Below are 24,390 nucleotides of genomic sequence, written 5' to 3'. Positions count from 1 at the left end.
CGAATCTACACTGAAACAGTTCCTAATATGGTATTGTCCAGTATTCTAATCTCCTGGTTGGTCTAGAGATGTTAAGGCGTTCCTCCTCCTCTCCATTTTCGGAAAAGGAGGAGTATTGAGGGAACCAAGGCGCAGCGAAGTTTGAACACATAATGATTTATTAAATAAACAAAATAGACAAAGACGAAAACGAACTATACTGGATATAACTAACAAAATAACAAAACTATGTAGACAGACCTGAACAAACGAACTTACATATACACGAAGCACGCTGACACAGGAACAGACTACATAAACCGAAACGAAACGAACAACCGAAACAATCCCATATGGTGTAAGACATAACACAGACACAGGAGACAATCACCCACAAACACACAGTGATAATGCCCTACCTAAATATGACTCTTGATTAGAGGAAAATGCAAACCACCTGCCTCTAATCAAGAGCCATACCAGGCAAACCGAAACCAACATAGAAACAGATAACATAGACTGCCCACCCAAAACACATGCCCTGACCAAAAACACATAAAAACTAACATAAATAGGTCAGGACTGTTACAGTACCCCCCCCCCAAGGTGCGAACGCCGGGCGCACCAGCACAAAGTCCAGGGGAGGGTCCGGGTGGGCAGTTGACCACGGTGGTGGCTCCGGTTCAGGACGCTGTCCCCGTACCACCATAGTCACTCCCCTCTTCTTTCTACCCCTTCTAATGCCCACCCTAACACTACCTTCCCCTAAATAAACAGCTAGCACCAGGACAAGGGGCAGCACCGGGACAAGGGGTAGCACCGGGACAAGGGGCAGCACCAGAACAAGGGGCAGCACCGGGATAAGGACCATCACCGGGACAAGGGGCAGCACCGGGACAAGGGGCAGCACCGGGACAAGGGGCAGCACCGGGACAAGGGGCAGCACCGGGACAAGGGGCAGCACCGGGACAAGGGGCAGCACCGGGACAAGGGGCAGCACCGGGACAAGGGGCAGCACCGGGACAAGGGGCAGCACCGGGACAAGGGGCAGATCCCGGCTGAAGGACTCTGGCAGGTCCTGTTTGGACGGCTCTGGCAGGTCCATGCTGGCTGACGGCTCTCGACGCTCATGGCAGGCTGACGGCTCTCGACGCTCATGGCAGGCTGACGGCTCTCGACGCTCATGGCAGGCTGACGGCTCTCGACGCTCATGGCAGGCTGACGGCTCTCGACGCTCATGGCAGGCTGACGGCTCACGACGCTCATGGCGCTCCGACGGCTCTGGCTGCTCATGGCTCTCTGACGGCTCTGGCTGCTCATGGCTCACTGACGGCTCTGGCTGCTCATGGCTCTTTGACGGCTCTGGCTGCTCATGGCGCTCTGACGGCTCTGGCTGCTCATGGCTCGCTGGCGGCTCTGGCTGCTCATGGCTCGCTGGCGGCTCTGGCAGATCCTGTCTGGTTGGCGGCTCTGGCAGATCCTGTCTGGTTGGCGGCTCTGGCAGATCCTGTCTGGTTGGCGGCTCTGGCAGATCCTGTCTGGTTGGCGGCTCTGGCAGATCCTGTCTGGTTGGCGGCTCTGGCAGATCCTGTCTGGTTGGCGGCTCTGGCAGATCCTGTCTGGTTGGCGGCTCTGGCAGATCCTGTCTGGTTGGCGGCTCTGGCAGATCCTGTCTGGCTGACGGCTCTAGCGGCTCCTGTCTGGCTGATGGCTCTAGCGGCTCCTGTCTGGCTGACGGCTCTGTAGGCTCATGGCAGACGGGCGGCTTTGCAGGCTCATGGCAGACGGGCGGCTTTGCAGGCTCCTGGCAGACGGATGGCTCAGATGGCGCTGGGGAGACGGATGGCTCAGATGGCGCTGAGGAGACGGATGGCTCAGATGGCGCTGGGGAGACGGATGGCTCAGATGGCGCTGGGGAGACGGATGGCTCTGGCCGGATATGGCGCACTGTAGACCTGGTGCGTGGTGCCGGAACTGGAGGCACCGTGCTAATGATAAGCACCTTCCTACTAGTGCGGGGAGCAGGGACAGGGCACACTGTATTCTCAAAGCCTACTCTATCCCTGATGCGTGGTACCGGCACTGGTGACACCGGGCTGAGGACAAGCACATCAGGATTAGTAGGGGGAGAAGATACAGTGGGTTCAGGGCTCTGGAGACGCACTGGTAGCTTAGTGCGTGGGACCGGAACTGGAGGCACCGGGCTAGATACACGCACTACAGGGAGAGTGCGTGGAGGAGGAACAGGGCTCAGGATACGCACTGGTAGCCTAGTGCGTAGTGTATACACTGTAGGTACTAGGCTGGGGCGGGGAGGTGGTGCCGGAAATACCGGACCGTGGAGGCGTACTGGCTCTCTTGAGCATTGAGCCTGCCCGACCTTACCTGGTTGAATGCTCCCGGTTGCCCGACCAGTGCGGGGAGGTGGAATAACCCGCACCGGCCTATGTAGGCGAACCGGAGAAACCATGCGTAAGGCCGGTGCCATATATGCCGGCCCGAGGAGACGCACTGGTGACCAGATGCGTTGAGCCGGCCTCATGACACCTGGCTCAATACCCAATCTAGCCCTCCCAGTGCGGGGAGGTGGAATAACCCGCACCGGGCTATGCACTCGTACAGGAGACACCGTGCGCTCTACTGCGTAACACGGCGCCTGCCCGTACTCCCGCTCTCCACGGTGAGCCTGGGAAGTGGGCGCAGGTCTCCTACCTGCCCTTGGCCCACTACCCTTTAGCCCCCCCCCCAAGAAATTTTTGGGAGTTACTCACGGGCTTTTTCGGCTTCCGTGCCAGATGCGTTCCCTCATAGCTCCGGTTCCTCTCTCCGGTAGCCTCCGCTCTCCTCAGTGCCTCCAGCTGTTCCCATGGGAGGCGATCTCTACCAGCTAGGATCTCCTCCCATGTGTAGACACCCTTTCCGTCCAAAACATCGTCCCATGTCCATTGCTCCTTCTTTTCCTGTCCCTTTCTCCTTTGACTCCGCTGCTTGGCTCTGGGTTGGTGGGTGATTCTGTTAAGGCGTTCCTCCTCCTCTCCATTTTCGGAAAAGGAGGAGTATTGAGGGAACCAAGGCGCAGCGAAGTTTGAACACATAATGATTTATTAAATAAACAAAATAGACAAAGACGAAAACGAACTATACTGGATATAACTAACAAAATAACAAAACTATGTAGACAGACCTGAACAAACGAACTTACATATACACGAAGCACGCTGACACAGGAACAGACTACATAAACCGAAACGAAACGAACAACCGAAACAATCCCGTATGGTGTAAGACATAACACAGACACAGGAGACAATCACCCACAAACACACAGTGATAATGCCCTACCTAAATATGACTCTTGATTAGAGGAAAATGCAAACCACCTGCCTCTAATCAAGAGCCATACCAGGCAAACCGAAACCAACATAGAAACAGATAACATAGACTGCCCACCCAAAACACATGCCCTGACCAAAAACACATAAAAACTAACATAAATAGGTCAGGACTGTTACAAGAGAGATGCACCCCTCCCCTCTCCAGACTGTCCACAGCTTTTATGGCCTGTGTTGATCAGTCCTTACACCTACACCCCCCTCTATTGTTTGTGTGTGTAACAAAACAATATTCATCTTCAACCAATATGCTAACAGCCTATAGTGCATAAACATAAATCCTAACAATAGGTGTCTCTTGGTCTCAAAACACAAGTTTCTGGAGACTTGTGGGAGGAGTGCTGGTGAAGTCACCCACTGTACATGCTTTCGGTAGCCTGATTGTGTCTAGACCAACGGTTCGATCACGTCGATAGTGCCTTTCCGCAAAATAGTATGAGCAGCACCATCTGGATATGAATGCAACAAAAGTTCAACATTCACCTTCTGCTACCATTTAAAGTCAAGCCATCTACGCATACAGTTTGAAGCATTTGCACCACACCGAACGCACTGCAATTGCCTCTTCAGATTGCAAGGTGTGTGATGTTGCAGTGTACAACAGGCACTGGCCTTCCTCTCTTACACAAACAGGTTCTTAGGCTGTCCCCATAGGACAACCCTTTTTGGTTCCAGGTAGAACCCTTTTTAGTTCTATGTGGAGTGGAACCCTCTGGAGAAAGAGTTCTTCTTGGAACCAAAAGGGGATCTTCAAAGGGTTCTCCTTTGGGCACAGTTGGAAAACCTTTTTAGGTTCTAGATAGCACCTTCTTTTCTAAGAGTATCTGAATGAACAATGCCTCAAGTCTGTTGACAGAATCATTACATTTGTCAAACATGACTGGTGTTTAGCCTATATATACATGTAATTAAAAGTCTCACTAATGTTTGTCTACATTTTCAGGCAACTCCCTCATGTTAGCTTGGTCTGGACATGACAGGCTGTAGCCAATACGCATAGGCTATAACCTACTCTGACATGTAGGCTAATTATTTATGTACACTTACTTTTTAAATAACAGAACAGGTATGGTGCTCTTATTTACAATGACGGCCTACTCTGGCCAAACTCTAACCCGGACGATGCTGGGCCAGTTGTGCTCTGCCCTATGAGACTCCCAATCCCAGCCAGTTGTGATACAGCCTGGAATCAAACCAGGGTCTGTAGTGGCACCTCTAGAAGTGAGATGCAGCGCCTTAGACCGCTGCTTACTTACAAGCCCTTAATCAACAACGCAGTTTTAAGAAACTTAATTGCTGTGATGGAGAAAATGCTGTAACAATGCAGGACAAAACTATAACACCCTCAGAAAAATATCAGAATCAGACAACAGAATAGCTATTGCTTTTCAAATCAATTTAATTGGCTATTTTGGTTAATGGCCTAGGTGCCCTGGCAGATGGCCTTAGTGCCCTGGCGGTTTGGGCACCTCTTGAATGCCAAATGACCTTGCCCCTATAAAATCACGAAATTCCAGCAGTGGCCCAGGGACCTCAATCATACTTTTTTTTTTTTTCACATGTCCTGACTTATCATCAGGTGAATGATAATGACAAGGAGAAATAATCAACATTTTAAAATGAATAGATTTGGTAGGTTGTTTTTCATTATTTTGACCTCCCCACATTATAATTGGAAGAGGAAGTGTAAACTCTAATATAGCCTATTATCTAAAAGGTCATTCCAAAGTCCACACACATTCAAGCAACAAAAAAAACAAAAAAAGAGCAGCTGTTTTGCTGGTTAAACAAAGGTTAGCCATATGTTGGCAAAAATGTATGTCCAAGTCAAGAAAGCTTACCAGTGTAACAATCGTCTAATGCGAGGAGGAGTAAGGGTCGGGCCAAAATGCAGCGTAGGTTGAATCCATAATGATTTATTATAACAAGACGAAACACGATGAACACTTGAATAAACTCAAAACAACTAGACAGACCTGAACATGAAAACTTACATAACACGAAGAATGCACGAACAGGAACAGACTAAACAAACGAAACAGTCCCGTGTGGTGACGAACACAAACCCGGAAGACAATCACCCACTAACAAACAATGTGAACAGCCTACATTTATATGGTTCTCAATCAGAGGAAACGTCAAACACCTGTCCCTGATTGAGAACCATATAAGGCTAATTACCAATGAACCTAAAAATAGAAACACATAACATAGACTACCCACCCAGTCACGTCCTGACCAACTAAACAAAGTAAAACAAAGGCAAATAAGGTCAGGAACGTGACAACCAGCCGCACTAGTATTCTATTTATTCACGGGTGCTTTTTCAAAGCCTATGTCAGATACTACAGTCAGTGATTTTTAAATTTATATTTATTTAACCTTTATTTAACTAGGCAAGTCAGTTAAGAACAAATTCCTATTTACAATGACGACCTAGGAACAGATTTTTACCATGTCAGCTCCGGGATCCGTTCTTGCAACCTTTCGGTGATTGGCCCAACGCTCTAACCACTAGGCTACCTGACGCAAAGTATAATTGGCTCCAATGAGTGTAATTCGCGCAATATTAGCTGTTGAGAAATAAAGTTGACATCATTATAAAGAAGACATTCTCCTCTGTTCTAGTGTAGCGATATTCAGAAAAACATTGGGGGGAGGGAAATCAACTTATTTTGTGGACCCCCTACAGTACAGGTCGAACACTCGTGCTAAAGCCTGAAAAACCGGTTTTCGGATGTTGTGGCAAGAACATCATCTTTTTCGTCAGGTTGTGACGCAATGCTCTGAACAGCTGTGCCGTTTTTCCGACAACCACTTCTACTTTCACTCGTCCACAAAGCGTACATAGTCTGCCTCACTGATGCCAATCTAACCCAAACTAACCACTCCTCCTAGTTCCGATATCTTGTATTATTCAAAGTGAGCTGGAAACCTGCTAGACCACCAGGGATTCTGGGATCTGGATTCAGGGATCTGGATTGGGCATGGCTGCAGGTAAATAGGCTTCACTGTCCCCTTTCACCTGATATTTCAAACTAACTCATCTTCATTCCAGAGTCACATGGTGGTTTAGTGCTAAAGTTAGCCATGCTACGCCTAGGTGGGAACATTGTTCTACGCGCTGTCAGTCAACACAAATCATCCTGAAGTCGCACTGAAGTCGGATAGGATGTTGCGGCACTACGGGGGGCCTGAGTTGGAATGATAACGTGTTATTGTGGTAGCCTACATCATAACAGAACAGGTATGGTCGTCTGCCCTTCAAAGCTTGTGTTTGTCAGGTGAAAAATGATCAACTGTTTAGATGACATTCAGACGTCTTTGCTGTGATGGATAAAATGCTGTAACAATGAAGGATACAACTATAACACCCTCAGAAAAATATCAGAATCAGACAATATATTACAATCTTATTTGTTGGAATCAAGAGGGAATTCCTTTTGGGATTTCTAATAGCAAATAAACATTCAACAGCTTTATTTTATCAATATCTTGATGACAATAATATCTCTCAATCCTCGAGACCTGAGGAGACGCTACTGCCTCTTTTGTCAATCTGATGAATTATAAAGGTAAAACACATTTTTTAGATTAGCCCATAAATCGGATAATAAACAACTCTGTAAAGAACTTGTTTGGTGAGAAACGCCACCCACAACTATTCTCTCTGGTTAAGACGTGTGAATGCTGCTGGGTATGTCACACCAGAAGGAGTTTCAGTATCAAGGACTCTTTTCTAAAACAGGTATAACAACTTCACGGTCTCTGCATGTTTATTTTTCTTTAAAAAAGTTGCTTAATTGATCAGAGCTTAGGATCAGTCTTTATTTTAATATTCATTTATTTAATCTCCCCTGGCCATAAGGGATGACAGATGTAGCTATACCAATGGTTTAGACCGTTTGGAATTTTATGGAGAGCTTCTCCCGCTCCGACCAATGAAGGAATGCGATCATGCGCAGCTGGCAAAAATGATTGCTGTCCTTTATGAAATGACAATGTTCATGTAAAAATGACCAAATACACTGACCGTTTAAAGCAAAACTAACAAATCTATTTCTTATGGTGAACCTGAACAATCGAAATAAAATCTGAATAATTGCAAACCCCAAACAGAAGTTGGATGTGAGTTGCGTCCACTCCAGGAGGATACACAACTCCGGTAAAACGCCCTCTACGGCGCATTTGGTGACAATAACACAGCACATTACATTGGTTGTCGCTCAACTAATAAAGTCTATGTTTTGACATTGTGAAAGCCATTTTACAAGCATCTGAATGCAGATGTAGGAATAGCCTATTAGAACATAAGAACAGCCTACCTCACGTTGGCACGAGAAACTGTGTATGCGCACAGTTGTTATCTGACAGTCATATGCTGTTACATGCATAAAAGTTTATACTGAAGGAGAGGAGCTTCAATTCAGTCATAACAGATAAGAGGTATTTTTCGAAATAAACAATATGAGGAAAAACACCTATTAGTAATGTTTGAATCTGTTTTCTGACCGATTCATGCTTCATGCTTAATTTGGATTGGTTTAGGATTCATCACTCCAGAGAACAGGTTTCCACTGCTCCAGAGTCCAATGGCTGCAAGCTTTACACCACTCCAGCCGATGCGTGGAATTGTGCATGGTGATCTTAGGCTTGTGTGTGGCTGCTTGGCCATGGAAACCCGACGAAGCTCCCGGTAGTGAGTGTTGCAACTGAGGACACCATTTTTTGGCGCTACGCACTTCAGCACTCGGCGGTCCTGTTCTGTGAGCTTGTGTGGCCTACCACTTCGCAACTGAGCCGTTGTTGCTCCTAGACGTTTTCACTTCACAATAACAGCACTTACAGTTGACTGGGGCAGCTCTAGCAGGGAAGACATTTGACTAACTGACTTGGAAAGGTGGCATCCTATGACAATGGCACATTGAAAGTCACTGATCTCTTCAGTAAGGTCATTCTGCTGCCAATGTTTGTCTATTGAGATTGCATGTCTGTGTGCTCGATTTTAAACACCTGTCAGAAACGGGTGTGGCTGAAATAACCGAATCCACTAATTTCAAGGGGTGTCAATGTAGTGTATGTATTTAGGCTGCTGTCTGTCTGTTTTGAAAACATTAAGAACACTTTCCTAATAATGAGTTGCACCCCCCCTTTTGCTCTCAAAACAGCCTCAATTCATCAGCGCATGGACTCTAATGGGTGTGAAAAGCGTTCCACAGGGATTGTCACGTTCCTGACCTGTTTTCTGTTATTTTTGTATGTGTTTAGTTGGTCAGGACGTGAGTTGGGGTGGGCATTCTATGTTTTGTGTTTCTATGTTTAGGTCATTTGTAATTAGCCTTATATGGTTCTCAATCAGAGACAGGTGTTTGACGTTTCCTCTGATTGAGAACCATATAAAGGTAGGCTGTTCACACTGTTTGTTTGTGGGTGGTTGTCTTCCGTGTCTGTGTATGTTACACCACACGGGACTGTTTCGTTGTTGTTTGTGTATGTAGTCTGTTCCTGTTCGTGAGTTCTTCGTGTATTTATGTAAGTTCCATGTTCAGGTCTGTCTACGTCGTTTTGTTATTTTGTTAATCATTTCAAGTGTTTATTGTGTTTTCGTCTGGATATAATAAATTTGTTATGTCAAACTATCACGCTGGGCTTTGGTCCAATCCCTACTCCTAGGGATTGGACCAAAGCGCAGCGTGATAGTTCTGTAACGGTCCCGACGGCCGTTACAGAACCACCCACCTCAATAGGATCAAGCAGCGTGAAAGGAACCAGCAGCAGCGGCCAAAGAACCAGGACTCGTGGACTTGGGAGGAGATATTGAATGGAGAAGGACCCTGGGCTAAGGCAGGAGAATATCGCCGCCCCAAAGCTGAGCTGGAGGCAGCGAAAGCAGAGAGGCGGCGTTTCGAGGAGCTAGCTCGGAAGCAGGAGAAGGATCTGGGCTACACTACGTGGGAGGATATCGACAGGTGGGCGATCGACCCAGGGCGAGTGCCGGAGCCCGCCTGGGATTCTCTGGCGCAGTGCGAGGAGGGATACCGGCGAATGGAGGCAGCACGACGACGCGGTAGGAAGCCTGTGAGTAAACCCCAAAAATGTATTGGGGGGGGGGGGGGTATAAAAGGGAGAGTGGCGAAGTCAGGTAGGAGACCTGCGCCTACTCCCGTACTTACCGTGGAGAGCGAGAGTACGGGCAGACACCGTGTTACGCAGTAGAGCGCATGGTGTCTCCTGTACGTGTGCATAGCCCGGTGCGGGTTATTCCACCTCCCCGCACTGGCAGGGCTAGATTGAGTATTGAGCCGGATGTCATGAAGCCGGCCCTACATATCTGGCCACCAGTACGTCTCCTCGGGCCGGCTTACATGGCACCAGCCTTACGCATGGTGTCCCCGGTTCGCCTACATAGCCCGGTGCGGGTTATTCCACCTCCCCGCACTGGTCGGGCGACGGGGAGCATACAACCAGGTAAGGTTGGGCAGGCTCAGTGCTCAAGGGAGCCAGTACGCCTGCACGGTCCGGTATTTCCGGCGCCACCTCCCCGCTCCAGCCCAGTACCACCAGTGCCTACACCACGCACCAGGCTTCCAGTGCGTCTCCAGAACCCTGTTCCTCCTCCATGCACTCTCCCTGTGGTGTGTGTCTCCAGCCCAGTGCTTCCAGTTCCGGCACCACGCATCAAGCCTCCTGTGCGTCTCCAGAGCCCTGTACGCACTGTTCCTTCTCCCCGTACTCGCCCTGATGTGCGTGCCCTCAGCCCGGTACCACCAGTGCCGGTACCACGCACCAGGCCTATAGTACGCCTTGAGAGTCCAGTGTGCCCTGTTGTTGTTCCCCGCACTAGCCTGAAGGTGCGTGTCTTTAGCCCGGTACCTCCAGTTCCGGCACCAGGCCTACAGTGCGTCTCAGCCGGCCAGAGTCTGCCGTCTGCCCAGCGGCGCCTGAACTGCCCGTCTGCCCAACGGCGCCTGAACTGCCCGTCTGCCCAACGGCGTCTGAACTGTCCGTCTGCCAAGCGCCGCATGAACTGCCCGTCTGTACTGAGCCTTCAAAGCCGCCCGTCTGTACTGAGCCTGCAAAGCCGCCCGTCTGCCATGAGCCTTCAGAGCGTCCGCCAGACAGGGGCCGCTAGAGCCTTCCGCCAGACAGGAGCCGCTAGAGCCTTCCGCCAGACAGGATCAGCCAGAGCCTTCCGCCAGACAGGATCAGCCAGAGCCTTCCGCCAGACAGGATCAGCCAGAGCCTTCCGCCAGCCATGACCAGCCAGCCATGACCAGCCAGAGCCGTCATCCAGCCATGACCAGCCAGAGCCGTCATCCAGCCATGACCAGCCAGAGCCGTCATCCAGCCATGACCAGCCAGAGCCGTCATCCAGCCATGACCAGCCAGAGCCGTCATCCAGCCATGACCAGCCAGAGCCGTCATCCAGCCATGACCAGCCAGAGCCGTCATCCAGCCATGACCAGCCAGAGCCGTCATCCAGCCAGGATCTGCCAGAGCCAGCCAGGCAGGATCCGCCAGAGCCAGCCAGGCAGGATCCGCCAGCCAGCCAGGATCCGCCAGAGCCAGCCAGCCAGGATCCGCCATTCAGTCCGGAGCTGCCGTCCCTCAGTCCGGAGCTGCCGTCCCTCAGTCCGGAGCTGCCGTCCCTCAGTCCGGAGCTGCCGTCCCTCAGTCCGGAGCTGCCGTCCCTCAGTCCGGAGCTGCCGTCCCTCAGTCCGGAGCTGCCCCTTATCCCGGTGCTGCTCCTTATCCCGGTGATGCCCCTTAATTTAGGTGGGTTTATTTGGAGGGTGGTCATTGAGAGGGGGATACGGAAGCAGGGAGTGATTATGGTGGGATGGGGACCACGCCCAGAGCCTGAGCCGCCACCGTGGACAGATGCCCACCCAGACCCTCCCCTAGACTTTTGGTGGTGCGTCCGGAGTTCGCACCTTGAGGGGGGGTTCTGTCACGTTCCTGACCTGTTTTCTGTTATTTTTGTATGTGTTTAGTTGGTCAGGATGTGAGTTGGGGTGGGCATTCTATGTTTTGTGTTTCTATGTTTAGGTCATTTGTAATTAGCCTTATATGGTTCTCAATCAGAGACAGGTGTTTGACGTTTCCTCTGATTGAGAACCATATAAAGGTAGGCTGTTCACACTGTTTGTTTGTGGGTGGTTGTCTTCCGTGTCTCTGTATGTTACACCACACGGGACTGTTTCGTTGTCGTTCGTGTATGTAGTCTGTTCCTGTTCGTGAGTTCTTCGTGTATTTATGTAAGTTCCATGTTCAGGTCTGTCTACGTCGTTTTGTTATTTTGTTAATCATTTCAAGTGTTTATTGTGTTTTCGTCTGGATATAATACATTCGTTATGTCAAACTATCACGCTGCGCTTTGGTCCAATCCCTACTCCTCCTCTTCTTCTGAAGAGGAGGAGGACAACCGTTACAGGGATGCTGCCCATGTTGACTCCAGTGCTTCCCACAGTCGTGTCAAGTGTGATCACGCTCTCAGTAGCTGACGTGAGTAAGACCTTTAAACAGGTCAACATTCACAAGGCTACGGGGCCAGATGGATTACCAGGACGTGTGCTCCGGGCATGTGCTAACCAACTGGCAGGTGTCTTCACTGATATTTTCAACATGTCCCTGATTGAGTCTGTAATACCAACATGCTTCAAGCAGACCACCATAGTCCCTGTGCCCAAGAACACAAAGGCAACCTGCCTAAATGACTACAGACCTGTAGCACTCCTTTCAAAGCCATGAAGTGCTTTGAAAGGCTGGTAATGGCTCACATCAACACCATTATCCCAGAAACCCTAGACCCACTCCAATTTGCATACCGCCCAAACAGATCCACAGATGATGCAATCTCTATTGCACTCCACACTGTCCTTTCCCACCTGGACAAAAGGAACACCTATGTGAGAATGCTATTCATTGACTACAGCTCAGCGTTCAACACCATAGTACCCTCAAAGCTCATCACTAAGCTAAGGAACCTGGAACTTAACACCTCCCTCTGCAACTGGATCCTGGACCTCCTGACGGGCCGCCCCCAGGTGGTAAGGGTAGGTAGCAACACATCTGCCACGCTGATCCTCAACACTGGAGCTCCCCAGGGGTGCGTGCTCAGTCCCCTCCTGTACTCCCTGTTCACCCACGACTGCATGGCCAGGCACGACTCCAACACCATCATTAAGTTTGCTGACGACACAACAGTGGTAGGCCTGATCACAGACAACGATGAGACAGCCTATAGGGAGAAGGTCAGAGAACTGGCCGGGTGGTGCCAGAATAGCAACCTATCCCTCAACGTAACCAAGATTAAGGAGATGAGTGTGGACTACAGGAAAAGGAGGACCGAGCACGTCCCCATTCTCATCGACGGGGCTGTAGTGGAGCAGGTTGAGAGCTTCAAATTCCTTGGTATCCACATCAACAACAAACTAGAATGGTCCAAACACACCAAGACAGTTGTGAAGAGGTCACGACAAACCCCTCTGGAAACTAAAACGATTTGGCATGGGTCCTGAGATCCTCAAAAGGTTCTACAGCTGCAACATCGAGAGCATCCTGACCGGTTGCATCACTGCCTGGTAGGCAATTGCTCGGCATCCGACCGCAAGGCACTTCAGAGGGGGAACATCACTGGGGCAAAGCTGCCTGCCATCCAGGACCTCTACACCAGGCGGTGTCAGAGGAAGGCCCTGAAAATTGTCAAAGACCCCAGCTACCCCAGTCATAGACTGTTCTCTCTACTACCGCATGGCAAGTGGTACCGGAGTGCCAAGTCTAGGACAAAAAGGCTTCTCAACAGTTTTTACCCCCAAGCCATAAGACTCCTGAACAGGTAACCAAATGGTTACCCGGACTATTTGTATTGTGTGCCTCCCAACCCCCCTTTTACGCTGCTGCTACTCTCTGTTTATCTTATATGCATAGTCACTTTAACTATACATTCATGTACATACTATCTCAATTGGGCCGACCAACCAGTGCTCCCGCACATTAGCTAACCGGGCTATCTGCATTGTGTCCCGATTGTCTTAAAGCTTAAAAATCTTTAACCTGTCTCCTCCACTTCATCTACACTGATTGAAGTGGATTTAATAAGTGATCATGTAGTGGAAGTGGATTTAATAAGTGACATCAATAAGTGACGATATCTTTCACCTGGATTCACCTGGTCAGTCTATGTCATGGAAAGGGCAGGTGTTCTTAATGTTTTGTACACTCAGTGTAAATGTGATGATGTTGATAGGTTTATCTCTAACAGCTTTGCTATCACCCAGTCATGGTGAACAGCCAGGACCACCAGCAATAGTTATTTTGTGTGTGAGTGATCATGTCTACACCTCTATCACCTCCTCCCCCTCTCCTTCTCTCACCCCAGACCCAGCCATGAGGGACCGTCTGAGCCACATGCAGGAGCTGTCCCAGTCCAACGGCCAGGTGGAGCAGATGGACTATGCTGAGTCCGTCTCCGGGGACTCCATCAATGTGGACCTGGAGGAGGAGCTCCCTCACCAGGCTGTGGTGTGGGACAACACCCCTGAACTGGAGGAGGTCTTCTCCCAGTCCCAGCACGTCCACCGCGAGGTTCAGCTTATCCGCCTCGAGGTCAAACGCCTCCGTGAGCAGAACTCACGCGTGCTCCAGGGCACCACTAGGATGTCAGTCGTTAAGAGAGACTCCAACGCCATCGCAGCTGACATCAAGGCCCGTGCTGAGGGTGTGCTGACGTGCCTCAAGGACATGGACGCCGCAGTGCGGGAGCTGGAGGCAGCGCATGGCTCCAACGCCGCCGTGACTCGCATCGCCAGGACCCAGTACGCCTGCCTGAGCAACAGCTTCCGTGATGCCATGTTCGACTACAATGAGGCAGAGATGAGCCACAGGGAGAGTTGCAAAGCCCACATTCAGAGGCAGATGGAGGTCGTGGGGCGGGAGGTGACTGGTGAGGAGGTGGAGGAGATGATCGAGACGGGCCAGTGGAATGTCTTCAATGAGAACATCCTGTCAGAGGGTAAGACAGTGCGGTCGGCGCTCAACCAGATCGAGAGCCGCCACCGAGAGCTGCTGGACCTGGAGAGCAGGATCCAGAGCATCCATGAGATCTTCCTGGATGTGGCTCTGCTGGTGGAGGAGCAGGGCCCCATGATGAACACCATCCAGACCAATGTCCAGACCACAGATGTGGCCATCCAGGAGGCACTGGTCAAAATCAGCAAGGCCAAGCGCCACAACAAGAACAACCCCTTCAAGAAGATGTTCTGCTGCTGCTTCCCCTGTGTCAAATGAGGCAGAGACTGAGGAAGAAGATTGGGCAGTGTTGTAGTACTCAGTCCGGTCTCAAGATGGTCTTGTCTCGGTGTCCAGGCTTGACTTGGTTGCGGACAGTGAGGAGTCATAATTTCTTCCTGAGACCAGCAGAGACCAGCGGAGTAAAAAAACTCATAATTATCCACTTCCATTCAGCTAATGCATAGCTTTTTTGTGGCCTTAGTTATCATCTGTTAGAAAAAAGTCAAATTTAGCTGAACCCTCCTATCATCCACCCTTGGATACCAATGGCAATATATACTTTGGAAGAGTCTGTGAAATAATTATATTATTTGCCTTTTTTAAATATGCTTTTCAGGCACTGAAGTACATCTAAACAAACATATATCAGTGCCTTTCTAGAAGAAGAAAAAACACGGTTATTTTCTGCTATAGAAATGTTTGTTTTCTACCCTCCTATAGTTAATTCCCTCTACCCTTAACAGTATATTAACTGTGAGACAATAATGATTAAATAAAAGTGTACTTTATTGTTGTTCTCTGTCTGAACATTAAATCCACAACTTTAAACGAGAATAAAATGAAGAATACTTTTTGTCAAGAGTATTTTGTACACAAGCACAATGTCACATTTACTTTGACTACCAGTCACAATATAGTTGACACAGAGTATGGTCTCTCTCTGTCTCTCAAATGCAATATACTTTAACACAATGAGTCCCACCGTAGCGCTGGTGTGTTTTGGACTTCTAACCCCTTTTAAACATATTTATTTCCTCTATGACCTCACAAGCTACACAACGGTTGTTAGAAGCTAAGGGGTTCTTCTATATAGAAGATCATAGGAAATCCCAGGACATAGTATCTATAATACTGTAATCAGCTCACAAACTCCAAACTCTTCACAGTTGTCACTAATTAGTTGGATATACATTTCCCTCTGAGCAAACCATTTCTGCACTTACAGCATTCATATAAATTCATTTTGATCAGGTTTTTTCTTTGGCAGACTTAATTTTTTTGATCGACATTTGTCAATAAAACTTGTTTATGTGAAATTGTTTTGTGTTATACTTGCAGCCCTGGTTGTCCTGAAATGGTAAAACACTTAATTGTGAGGCTAAATATAAGGATAATGAAAGTCAAATAAATGAAAAGCCCATTTTTGCTGGGGTCTCGGGACAGATACTATAGGGTTAATGGCATGAATGGCAGGTCAATGTTGCTAAGTGATACACAAAAACAACAGCAACAACAATAAGAATAGTAGCTACTAGCTTTAATACTAAACCCACAGAATGTGCTCTATCACATCAGACCTTTCCCCAAAAGTATACAAAGCAACTATGCAGAGGTTGTTGATTCTGCTCTTCACAAGTCCTCATTGTCAGCCCTAGCTATGTAAACACAGTTCCCAAAAACAGCACTAGAGCTGTATTGGAAAACCTCTCTACGTTTCTCTGTCTCTCTCTGTCTATCTCTCTGTCACTCTCTCGATCTCTCTTTAAAATCTTATTTGCCCAAATAATGCATGACCATTACGCGTTGCCACAAAGATCTGAATTGACCAGCTAAACAGACTCCTTATCTTTACAGTTCAATACAATCACCATGATGTCCCCTATGTCCAAGACGCTATTTGAGATAGACAAGAAGGATGCATGAATTACTCAAAAAACGAGCGCTAAACCCACCTAAGACGAGGGTGTCAATAGCACAGAACCGAGATGCAACTGCTTTGAATATCACAGTCTGTCTGTGCAATTGGACGTTTGCCTTTAGAACAAGTCCTATCTAATAGGAATAATGACGGAATGCTATATTTAATAAAAATGTATTACATAGACTGCTGCGCCACTACAGACCCGGGTTCAATCCCGGGCTGTATCACAACCGGCCGTGATCGGGAGTCCCATAGGGCCCCAGCATCATCCAAGTTTGGCCGGCGTAGGCCGTCATTGTAAATAAGAATTTGTTCTTAACTGACTTGCCTATTTAAATAAATACAAAATACAAAATAATGACTGAGTATCATTCTCCATATTTTCAAGCATAATATATATATATATATATATATATATATATATATATATATATATATATATATGCATGTGTATGTGTAGCAGTAAGGTCTAGTAGGTAAAACAGGCTGAGGTGATTTTCCCTCCAACAGCAGTGTGTTGGTTAGGATAAATAATCATTAACAGGGAATAGACTCACACTTCACTGAGCTGGTGTTAAGAGAGAGGACATCAGTGTCCAGGGCCACACACACACACACACACATACTACTTCTCTTATCAACAGAAACACTTCACATCACTGCATGCTGAAGACTTCAGCTGGGCAGTCGTTTTAAACTATGGATTCTAAACATTGATCTCACTGCAGTCAAACAGGCCTGGATCACACAGATAGGCCTTTATTGTGGGTGTGCCCTTGTGTTTAATCACTGTTGTTTGCCTAAATATGGCTAGGATGTTTGTCAGATTTTATAGAGATTTTGTGAGAATAAGATGGCCTGAGAGTGTAATACTTAAAACTTGTCTCATCGCGCGCTAGCGACTCCTCAACTTTCAGCTTCATTAAATAGTACCCGCAAAACACCAGTCTCAACGTCAACCGTGAAGAGGCGACTCCGGGATGCTGGCCTTATAGGCAGAGTTGCAAAGAAAAAGCCATATCTCAGACTGGCCAATAAAAAGAAAAGGCAAAAAAACACAGACACTGGACAGAGGAACTCTGCCTAGAAGTCCAGCATCTCCACGTCATCCACGGTTGACGTGGAGAGTGGGCTACCTGCCGGAATGTATATAACCACAGGCAAAGTCCTTGAGGAAAACCTGGTTCAGTCGGCTTTCCACAAGACAATGGGAGAAGAATTCACCCTTCAGCAGGACAATAACCTAAAACATAAGGCCAAATCTACACTGGTGTTGCTAACCAAGAAGACAGTGAATATTCCTGAGTGGCCTAGTTACAGTTTTGACTTAAATCTGTTTGAAACTCTATGGCAAGACCTGAAAATGGTTGTCCAGCAATGATCAACAACCAATTTGACCGAATTTAATTAATGTCATTTCATTTAAGAATTTTGAAAAGAATAATGGGCAAATGTTGCACAATCCAGATGTGAAGCGCTCTTAGAGATATACCCAGAAAGATTCACAGCTGTAATCTCTGCCAAAGGTGCTTCTACAAAGTATTGACTCAGGGGTGTGAATACTTATATAAATTATAAATTTCTGTATTTTCAATCAATTTACAAACATTTTGAAAAACGTGTTTTCACTTTATTTTTATGGGTTATTGTGTGTAGGTAGATGAGTGAAAAAGACAAACTAAATGTAATACATTTTGAATTCAGGGTGTAACACAACAAAATGTGGACTAAGTCAAGGAGTGTGGATACTTTCTGTATGTGATCGTATACAAATGTCAAGGTACTGTATGTGATCGTATACAGTACACCCCCCCCCCCCCCCCCCCCCCCCGACCATCCGCTCAAGAAATAAACTGCTGAATATAGATGGTGATCCCTGGTATAGAGTATATGCACACACACACACCATCATCATCATTCTCATCTCTGCTGCACTTTTTAAACAGAGGGAGGCACTGCAAGGCTCCATGTCAGTTTCATGCATTAGTTTCAAGACAAGTTGAGGGGTAGACGTATCATAGTAAATGTCGATCCGGGACACTCCAATTAGTATGATATGTTACGTTGAGTTTGGCATGTATTCATTTCTGGATGTCCATCATCCATTTTGTATGATATGTTAGGAATTACAATTCACATATGTTACAAATTTGCAAAACATATGATATGTTATGAATTCCAATTTGTTGTGGCTAACATTAGCTTGGTGGCTAGGTGGCTAATGCTAACTTGAGCTATGTGGCTAACATGAGCTAAGCTAGGGGTTAAGGTTAGGGGCTAGGTTAAAGGGTTAAGGTTAGAGGAAAGGTTTGCTAACATACTAAATCAAATCAAATCTAAGTTTATTTGTCACGTGCGCCGAATACAACAGGTGTAGACCTTACAGTGAAATGCTTACTTACAGGCTCTAACCAATAGTGCAAAGAAAAAGGTATGTGTGTGTGTGTGTGTGTGTAGGTAAGTAAAGAAATAAAACAACAGTAAAAAGACATTTGAAAATAAGAGTAGCAAGGCTATATACAGACACCGGTTAATCAGGCTGATTGAGGTAGTATGTACATGTAGATATGGTTAAAGTGACTATGCATACATGATGAACAGAAAGTAGCAGTAGCGTAAAAGAGGGGGTGGTGGGTGGCAGGACACAATGCATATAGCCCGGTTAGCCAATGTGCAGGAGCACTGGTTGGTCGGCCCAATTGAGGTAGTATGTACATGAATGTATAGTTAAAGTGACTATGCATATATAATAAACAGAAAGTAGCAGCAGCGTAAAAATCAATCAATCAATCAAGTTTATTTTATATAGCCCTTCGTACATCAGCTAATATCTCGAAGTGCTGTACAGTAACCCAGCCTAAAACCCCAAACAGCAAGCAATGCAGATGTAGAAGCACGGTGGCTAGGAAAAACTCCCTAGAAAGGCCAAAACCTAGGAAGAAAGCTAGAGAGGAACCAGGCTATGAGGGGTGGCCAGTCCTCTTCTGGCTGTGCCGGGTGGAGATTATAACAGAACTATGCCAAGATGTTCAAAATGTTCATAAGTGACAAGCATGGTCAGATAATAATCAGGAATAAATGTCAGTTGGCTTTTCATAGCCGATCATTAAGAGTTGAAAACAGCAGGTCTGGGACAGGTAGGGGTTCCGTAACCGCAGGCAGAACAGTTGAAACTGGAATAGCAGCAAGGCCAGGCGGACTGGGGACAGCAAGGAGTCATCATGCCCGGTAGTCCTGACGTATGGTCCTAGGGCTCAGGTCCTCCGAGAGAGAGAAAGAAAGAGAGAAGGAGAAAATTAGAGAGAGCCAAGATTTTCAAAATGTTCATAAATGACAAGCATGGTCAGATAATAATCAGGAATAAATGTCAGTTGGCTTTTCATAGCCGATCATTAAGAGTTGAAAGCAGCAGGTCTGGGACAGGTAGGGGTTCCATAACCGCAGGCAGAGCAGTTGAAACTGGAACAGCAGCAAGGCCAGGTGGACTGGGGACAGCAAGGAGTCATCATGCCCGGTTTGCCGTGACGTATGGTCCTAGGGCTCAGGTTCTCAGAGAGAGAGAAAGAAAGAGAGAACGAGAGAATTAGAGAGAGCATACTTAAATTCACACAGGACACTGGATAAGACAGGAGAAGTACTCCAGGTATAACCAACTGACCCTAGCCCCCCGACACATAAACTACTGCAGCATAAATACTGGAGGCTGAGACAGGAGCGGTCAGGAGACACTGTGGCCCCATCCGAAGATACCCCCGGACAGGGCCAAACAGGAAGGAAAAACCCCACCCACTTTGCCAAAGCACAGCCCCCGCACCACTAGAGGGATATCTTCAACCACCAACTTACAATCCTGAGACAAGGCCGAGTATAGCCCACAAAGATCTCCACCACAGCACAAACCAAGGGGGGGTGCCAACCCAGACAGGAAGATCACGTCAGTAACTCAACCCACTCAAGTGACGCACCCCTCCCAGGGACGGCATGAAAGAGCACCAGTAAGCCAGTGACTCAGCCCCTGTAATAGGGTTAGAGGCAGAGAATCCCAGTGGAGAGAGGGGAACCGGCCAGGCAGAGACAGCAAGGGCGGTTCGTTGCTCCAGAGCCTTTCCGTTCACCTTCACACTCCTGGGCCAGACTACACTCAATCATATGACCTACTGAAGAGATAAGTCTTCAGTAAAGACTTAAAGGTTGAGACCGAGTCTGCGTCTCTCACGTGGGTAGGCAGACCGTTCCATAAAAATGGAGATCTATAACCCCTCAAAAGAGGGTTTTTTTGGGGGGCACACAATGCAAATAGCCCGGGTAGCCATTTGATTACCTGTTCAGGAGTCTTATGGCATGGGTGTAAAAACTGTTGAGAGCCTTTTTGTCAAAAAGGCTTCTCAACAGTTTGAGAGTAGTTGCAAAGTTGCTAATTAGCTAAAATGCAAAAGTTTCTTGACCCCAACCAACCACCCTATTTTTGTTTTGGCCTTAGGTAACCTTCTATCTTATGTAACCATAACAAACGTAACATATCTGATACTAATTTGAGTGTCCTGGATATACATTTTACTATGTTACGTCTAGTCTATGAGACCAGGCTGCAACCAACCAGGTCTCAAAGCATTTCGTATTATTCTGTACGTAAATCTGTGAAACTCCGTTTACATTTGTTATGTTTCGTATGGTATGTATTACTTTGTGGATGTCTATCACCCGTTCTATGTTATATTTTACGAAATACAATTACGAACTTTCAAAACATACAATATGTTACGAATTTGAAAAACGTATGTTACGAATTCTAGCTAGGTGGCTAATGTTAGCTAGCTGGCTAACGTTAGCTACGGAAAGGAAAGGTCAGTTGTACAACTGAATGTATTCAACTGAAATGCTCAGGGGAAGAATGACAGATTTTTACCTTGTCAGCTCGGGGATTCGATCGATGCTCCTACCCACCAGGCTACCTGCTGCCCCTAGGCTAGGGGTTAGAGTTAGGGGGTTAGCTAAAAGGACTAAGATTAGAGTTAGGGGAAGGGTTAGCTAAAAGGGTTAAGGTTAGGGTTAGGGGATGGGATGTGTGAAATGGCTAGCTAGTTAGCGGGTACGCGCTAGTAGCATTTCAATCAGTTACGTCACTTGCTCTGAGACTTAAGTAGTGTTGCCCCTTGCTCTGCAAGGGCCGTGGCCTTTGTGGAGCGATGGGTAACGATGCTTCGTGGGCGACCGTTGTTGATGTGTGCAGAGGGTCCCTGGTTCGCGCCCGTGTCGGGGCGAGGGGACGACGTAAAGTTATACTGTTACATTGATGCTGTTGACCCGGATCACTGGTTGCTGCGGAAAAGGAGGAGGTTGAAAGGGGGGTGAGTGTAACGGATGTGAAATGGCTAGCTAGTTAGCGGGTACGCGCTAGTAGCATTTCAATCAGTTACGTCACTTGCTCTGAGACTTAAGTAGTGTTGCCCCTTGCTTTGCAAGGGCCGCGGCTTTTGTGGAGCGATGGGTAACGACGCTTCGTGGGCGATCGTTGTCGATGTGTGCAGAGGGTCCCTGGTTCGCGCCCGTGTCGGGGCGAGGGGACGACGTAAAGTTATACTGTTACACTAACATGCTAAATACAGTAGTTGCAAAGTAGCTAAAAAGTAGTAAGTAGTTGAAAAGTTGCTAAATTTATGAAGTTGTCCGTGATGTGATTTGAACTAGCAACCTTTGGGTTGCTAGGCGTTCGTTTTTGCCATGTCTTATGTAACCATATCAAACGTATCATATCAAACTAATTTGAGTGTCCTGGATTTACATTTACCAGGATTTACATTTACTATGTTACGTCTAGTCTATGAGACCAGGCTGTGTGAGAAGGACCAGATCACTTGACAGGCATTGGCTAATAAGATTTGAGATATCTGAGTGAGCCATGTGAGTGAGAGGTGCTTCGGATCGTGGTGATTGGCAGCCGTAATTAAAATATTCAGCCCAAGGGCACAACAGCCACTTTGGCCGCAAGGCATGGATTCTTTTACGGGGCATTACGGCCACACAAGGGGGCCGTTGATGCCGCTGGGAAATTCGAGGCCGGGTCTCTGGGCAAGGAAAGGCTGAAGACCCCTGTTCTAGCTAATAGGCTATGTTAGAGTTTACACTTCCTCTTTCAATTATAATGTGGAGAGATCAAAGAAATGAAAAACTATCTACCAAATCCATTCCTTTTAAAATGTTGATTACTTCTCCTTGCCATTATCATTCACCTGATGATAAGACAAGACGTGAACTTTTTTTTTTTTGCGAACATATAATGGGTGTCCCAGGATCACCGGTCTGCCCGGGCAAGGAAATGTTGAATACCCCGGCTCTTTCATGTTAAGTGTGTTCAGGTGTGTTGGCTGCGCCCACTAATTGCCCACAGCTGATTTTAATGAGTGCTTGTTTCCTATGAAATGGTGTCTGGTGACTGTTTGAATAGACTAAACAGAGAAGAGGAAGCTAAAGGTTTAACTCTCGCCGAAATCTGTCCAAAATATGCCCAATGCGTTTCTCTGGCCTTATTTTGGACCTAAGCTTGTCGCCTGCCTTCCCGCCATTGGGACAACAACTCCCATTGCTAGGCCGGAGACATGAGCATAATGTCATTATATACAGATCTCTGACTAAAATGAACAGCTTGGTATGCTTAAAAACATGGCATGCTGCTCCATCCTGGTGGAGTACAGAAGATCATGCATTTGAATCTCACTGATGTCATGTCACAATAAAAAGGAAATGTGTTCTCATGATTACTGTCTAAGAAAATAAATGTCTATCTGTGCTTGGAGTTTAAAAAAGTTAACCCAAAATAACCCAGCAGTGTTATTAAAAGTGTTATTGAAGGTTTTAAGGAATTTATTCAAAAATCTCCAAATAACCTAGCATTTCCGTTCTCAGAGTGTTAATAAAACTTCCCAGGGAAACTTTCAAGGAACCAGAGTAAAATGTTCTCAGAACCTCCCTGCAACCTTAAAATAAACATTCCCAGAACAGGCTAAATGTTCACTTCTGTTCTCAGAATATAAAAAATATGTCTTTGTTCAAAACATGTAGACCTAATGGTTTCATAATGAGCTGCATATCAGATTTAAGTTTGTATGTTATTTTGGTGTTCATTGTGCATGAATCATCTTTAAAGTGGCAATCTGCAGTTGCAAAATACATTTTGGGACTTTTTAGGTTATACAGTACTTTTATATACTTTTTAACCAGTAGTTCCGAAAGTAGCGCTCACAAACTAAAAGTGGTCCCAGAAAATTGCGTACTACGTCACATATATACAGATATGTGCACCAGATCATTGTGCTCTCACTCTCTCGCACTGCTGTGTGTGCCTCTTGCTAGCTGTCACTCAAATGGGCGAGGGGCTGAAGCGCATTGGCTAGAACTCGAATTACTTGGTGGCTAGCCCACGTGGAGGAAAATGGCATAGCACATTGGCCAATAAAACAGTCACTTTCAAACTAGGGATTGGTGTCTAATTGAGGTAAAACAGTAATTCTACTCATAAATTATGCATGTATGAACTATACATTGACACATCCAGCCCAAAGTGGGAGGTTTAAAAAAGACTTTAAAATCACCAAAATTCCAGAGCATGTCTTTAAGTAATGATATTGTTGCATCCTCGCTATATGAGCCACGTCACAATTCCCACCAACTGGGTAACATTGAGAGTGGTTACATTTCTCCAGCACCATCCCTGAATTATTGATCAAAACAGTGTCTGGGTTATCGCTTTGTTATTGTTTGAACTTGTAAGAAATTGAAATAGAGACTGGAAACTAGCAATAACTACACTTCAACATAAGCCATATATTATACAAAAACACACATACTCCTCATTTCTCTTGGACATATGCTGGACTTAAGACACCAACTATAGACACACATAATTCCCCTCCCCCATAATAACCACAGACACACCCAACCCATGGTTGGACCTCAGGACAAAGAACTCTCAGGAACCAATGGAACGTGGACACCAGGCCTGATCAGGACTACCCAAGACCCAGATCGACCAACCGGAAGGCCGGACTCGCAGATCTACCTACTTTGCTTGTTGTCTATATAGTACTG

The 24,390-nt window shown here is 46.8% G+C and overlaps 1 protein-coding gene across 2 annotated transcripts; it reads left to right on the top strand.

Moving 5' to 3' along the window:
• Positions 1 to 5,977: 5,977 nt before the first annotated feature.
• LOC129825284 (syntaxin-11-like) lies at positions 5,978 to 15,237 on the top strand. Of its 2 annotated transcripts, none has more exons than XM_055885269.1 (2): positions 5,978 to 6,368; positions 13,753 to 15,237. In XM_055885269.1, exons 1-2 carry the CDS (start codon positions 6,359 to 6,361, stop codon positions 14,658 to 14,660), a joined length of 918 nt encoding a protein of 305 aa, XP_055741244.1. In that variant the 5' UTR covers positions 5,978 to 6,358; the 3' UTR covers positions 14,661 to 15,237. The 2 variants fall into 2 exon arrangements, with proteins under 2 accessions (XP_055741244.1, XP_055741243.1); XM_055885268.1 differs by lacking the exon at positions 5,978 to 6,368 and adding an exon at positions 6,381 to 6,618.
• Positions 15,238 to 24,390: the final 9,153 nt, after the last annotated feature.

The sequence above is a fragment of the Salvelinus fontinalis genome, chromosome 27 (assembly GCF_029448725.1).
Source record: "Salvelinus fontinalis isolate EN_2023a chromosome 27, ASM2944872v1, whole genome shotgun sequence".
NCBI lineage: Eukaryota > Metazoa > Chordata > Actinopteri > Salmoniformes > Salmonidae > Salvelinus > Salvelinus fontinalis.
Note: the sequence above shows the minus strand (reverse complement) of the source record. Positions and strands in the feature narration are given on the sequence as shown.

Excerpts from the sequence above, each read along its gene's own strand:
- LOC129825284 (XM_055885268.1), top strand. The coding sequence starts at position 6,576 with ATGATAACGTGTTATTGTGGTAGCCTACATCATAACAGAACAG. Across the intron at positions 6,619-13,752 it reads CCTACATCATAACAGAACAG|ACCCAGCCATGAGGGACCGT; the intron begins GTATGGTCGTCT and ends CTCTCACCCCAG.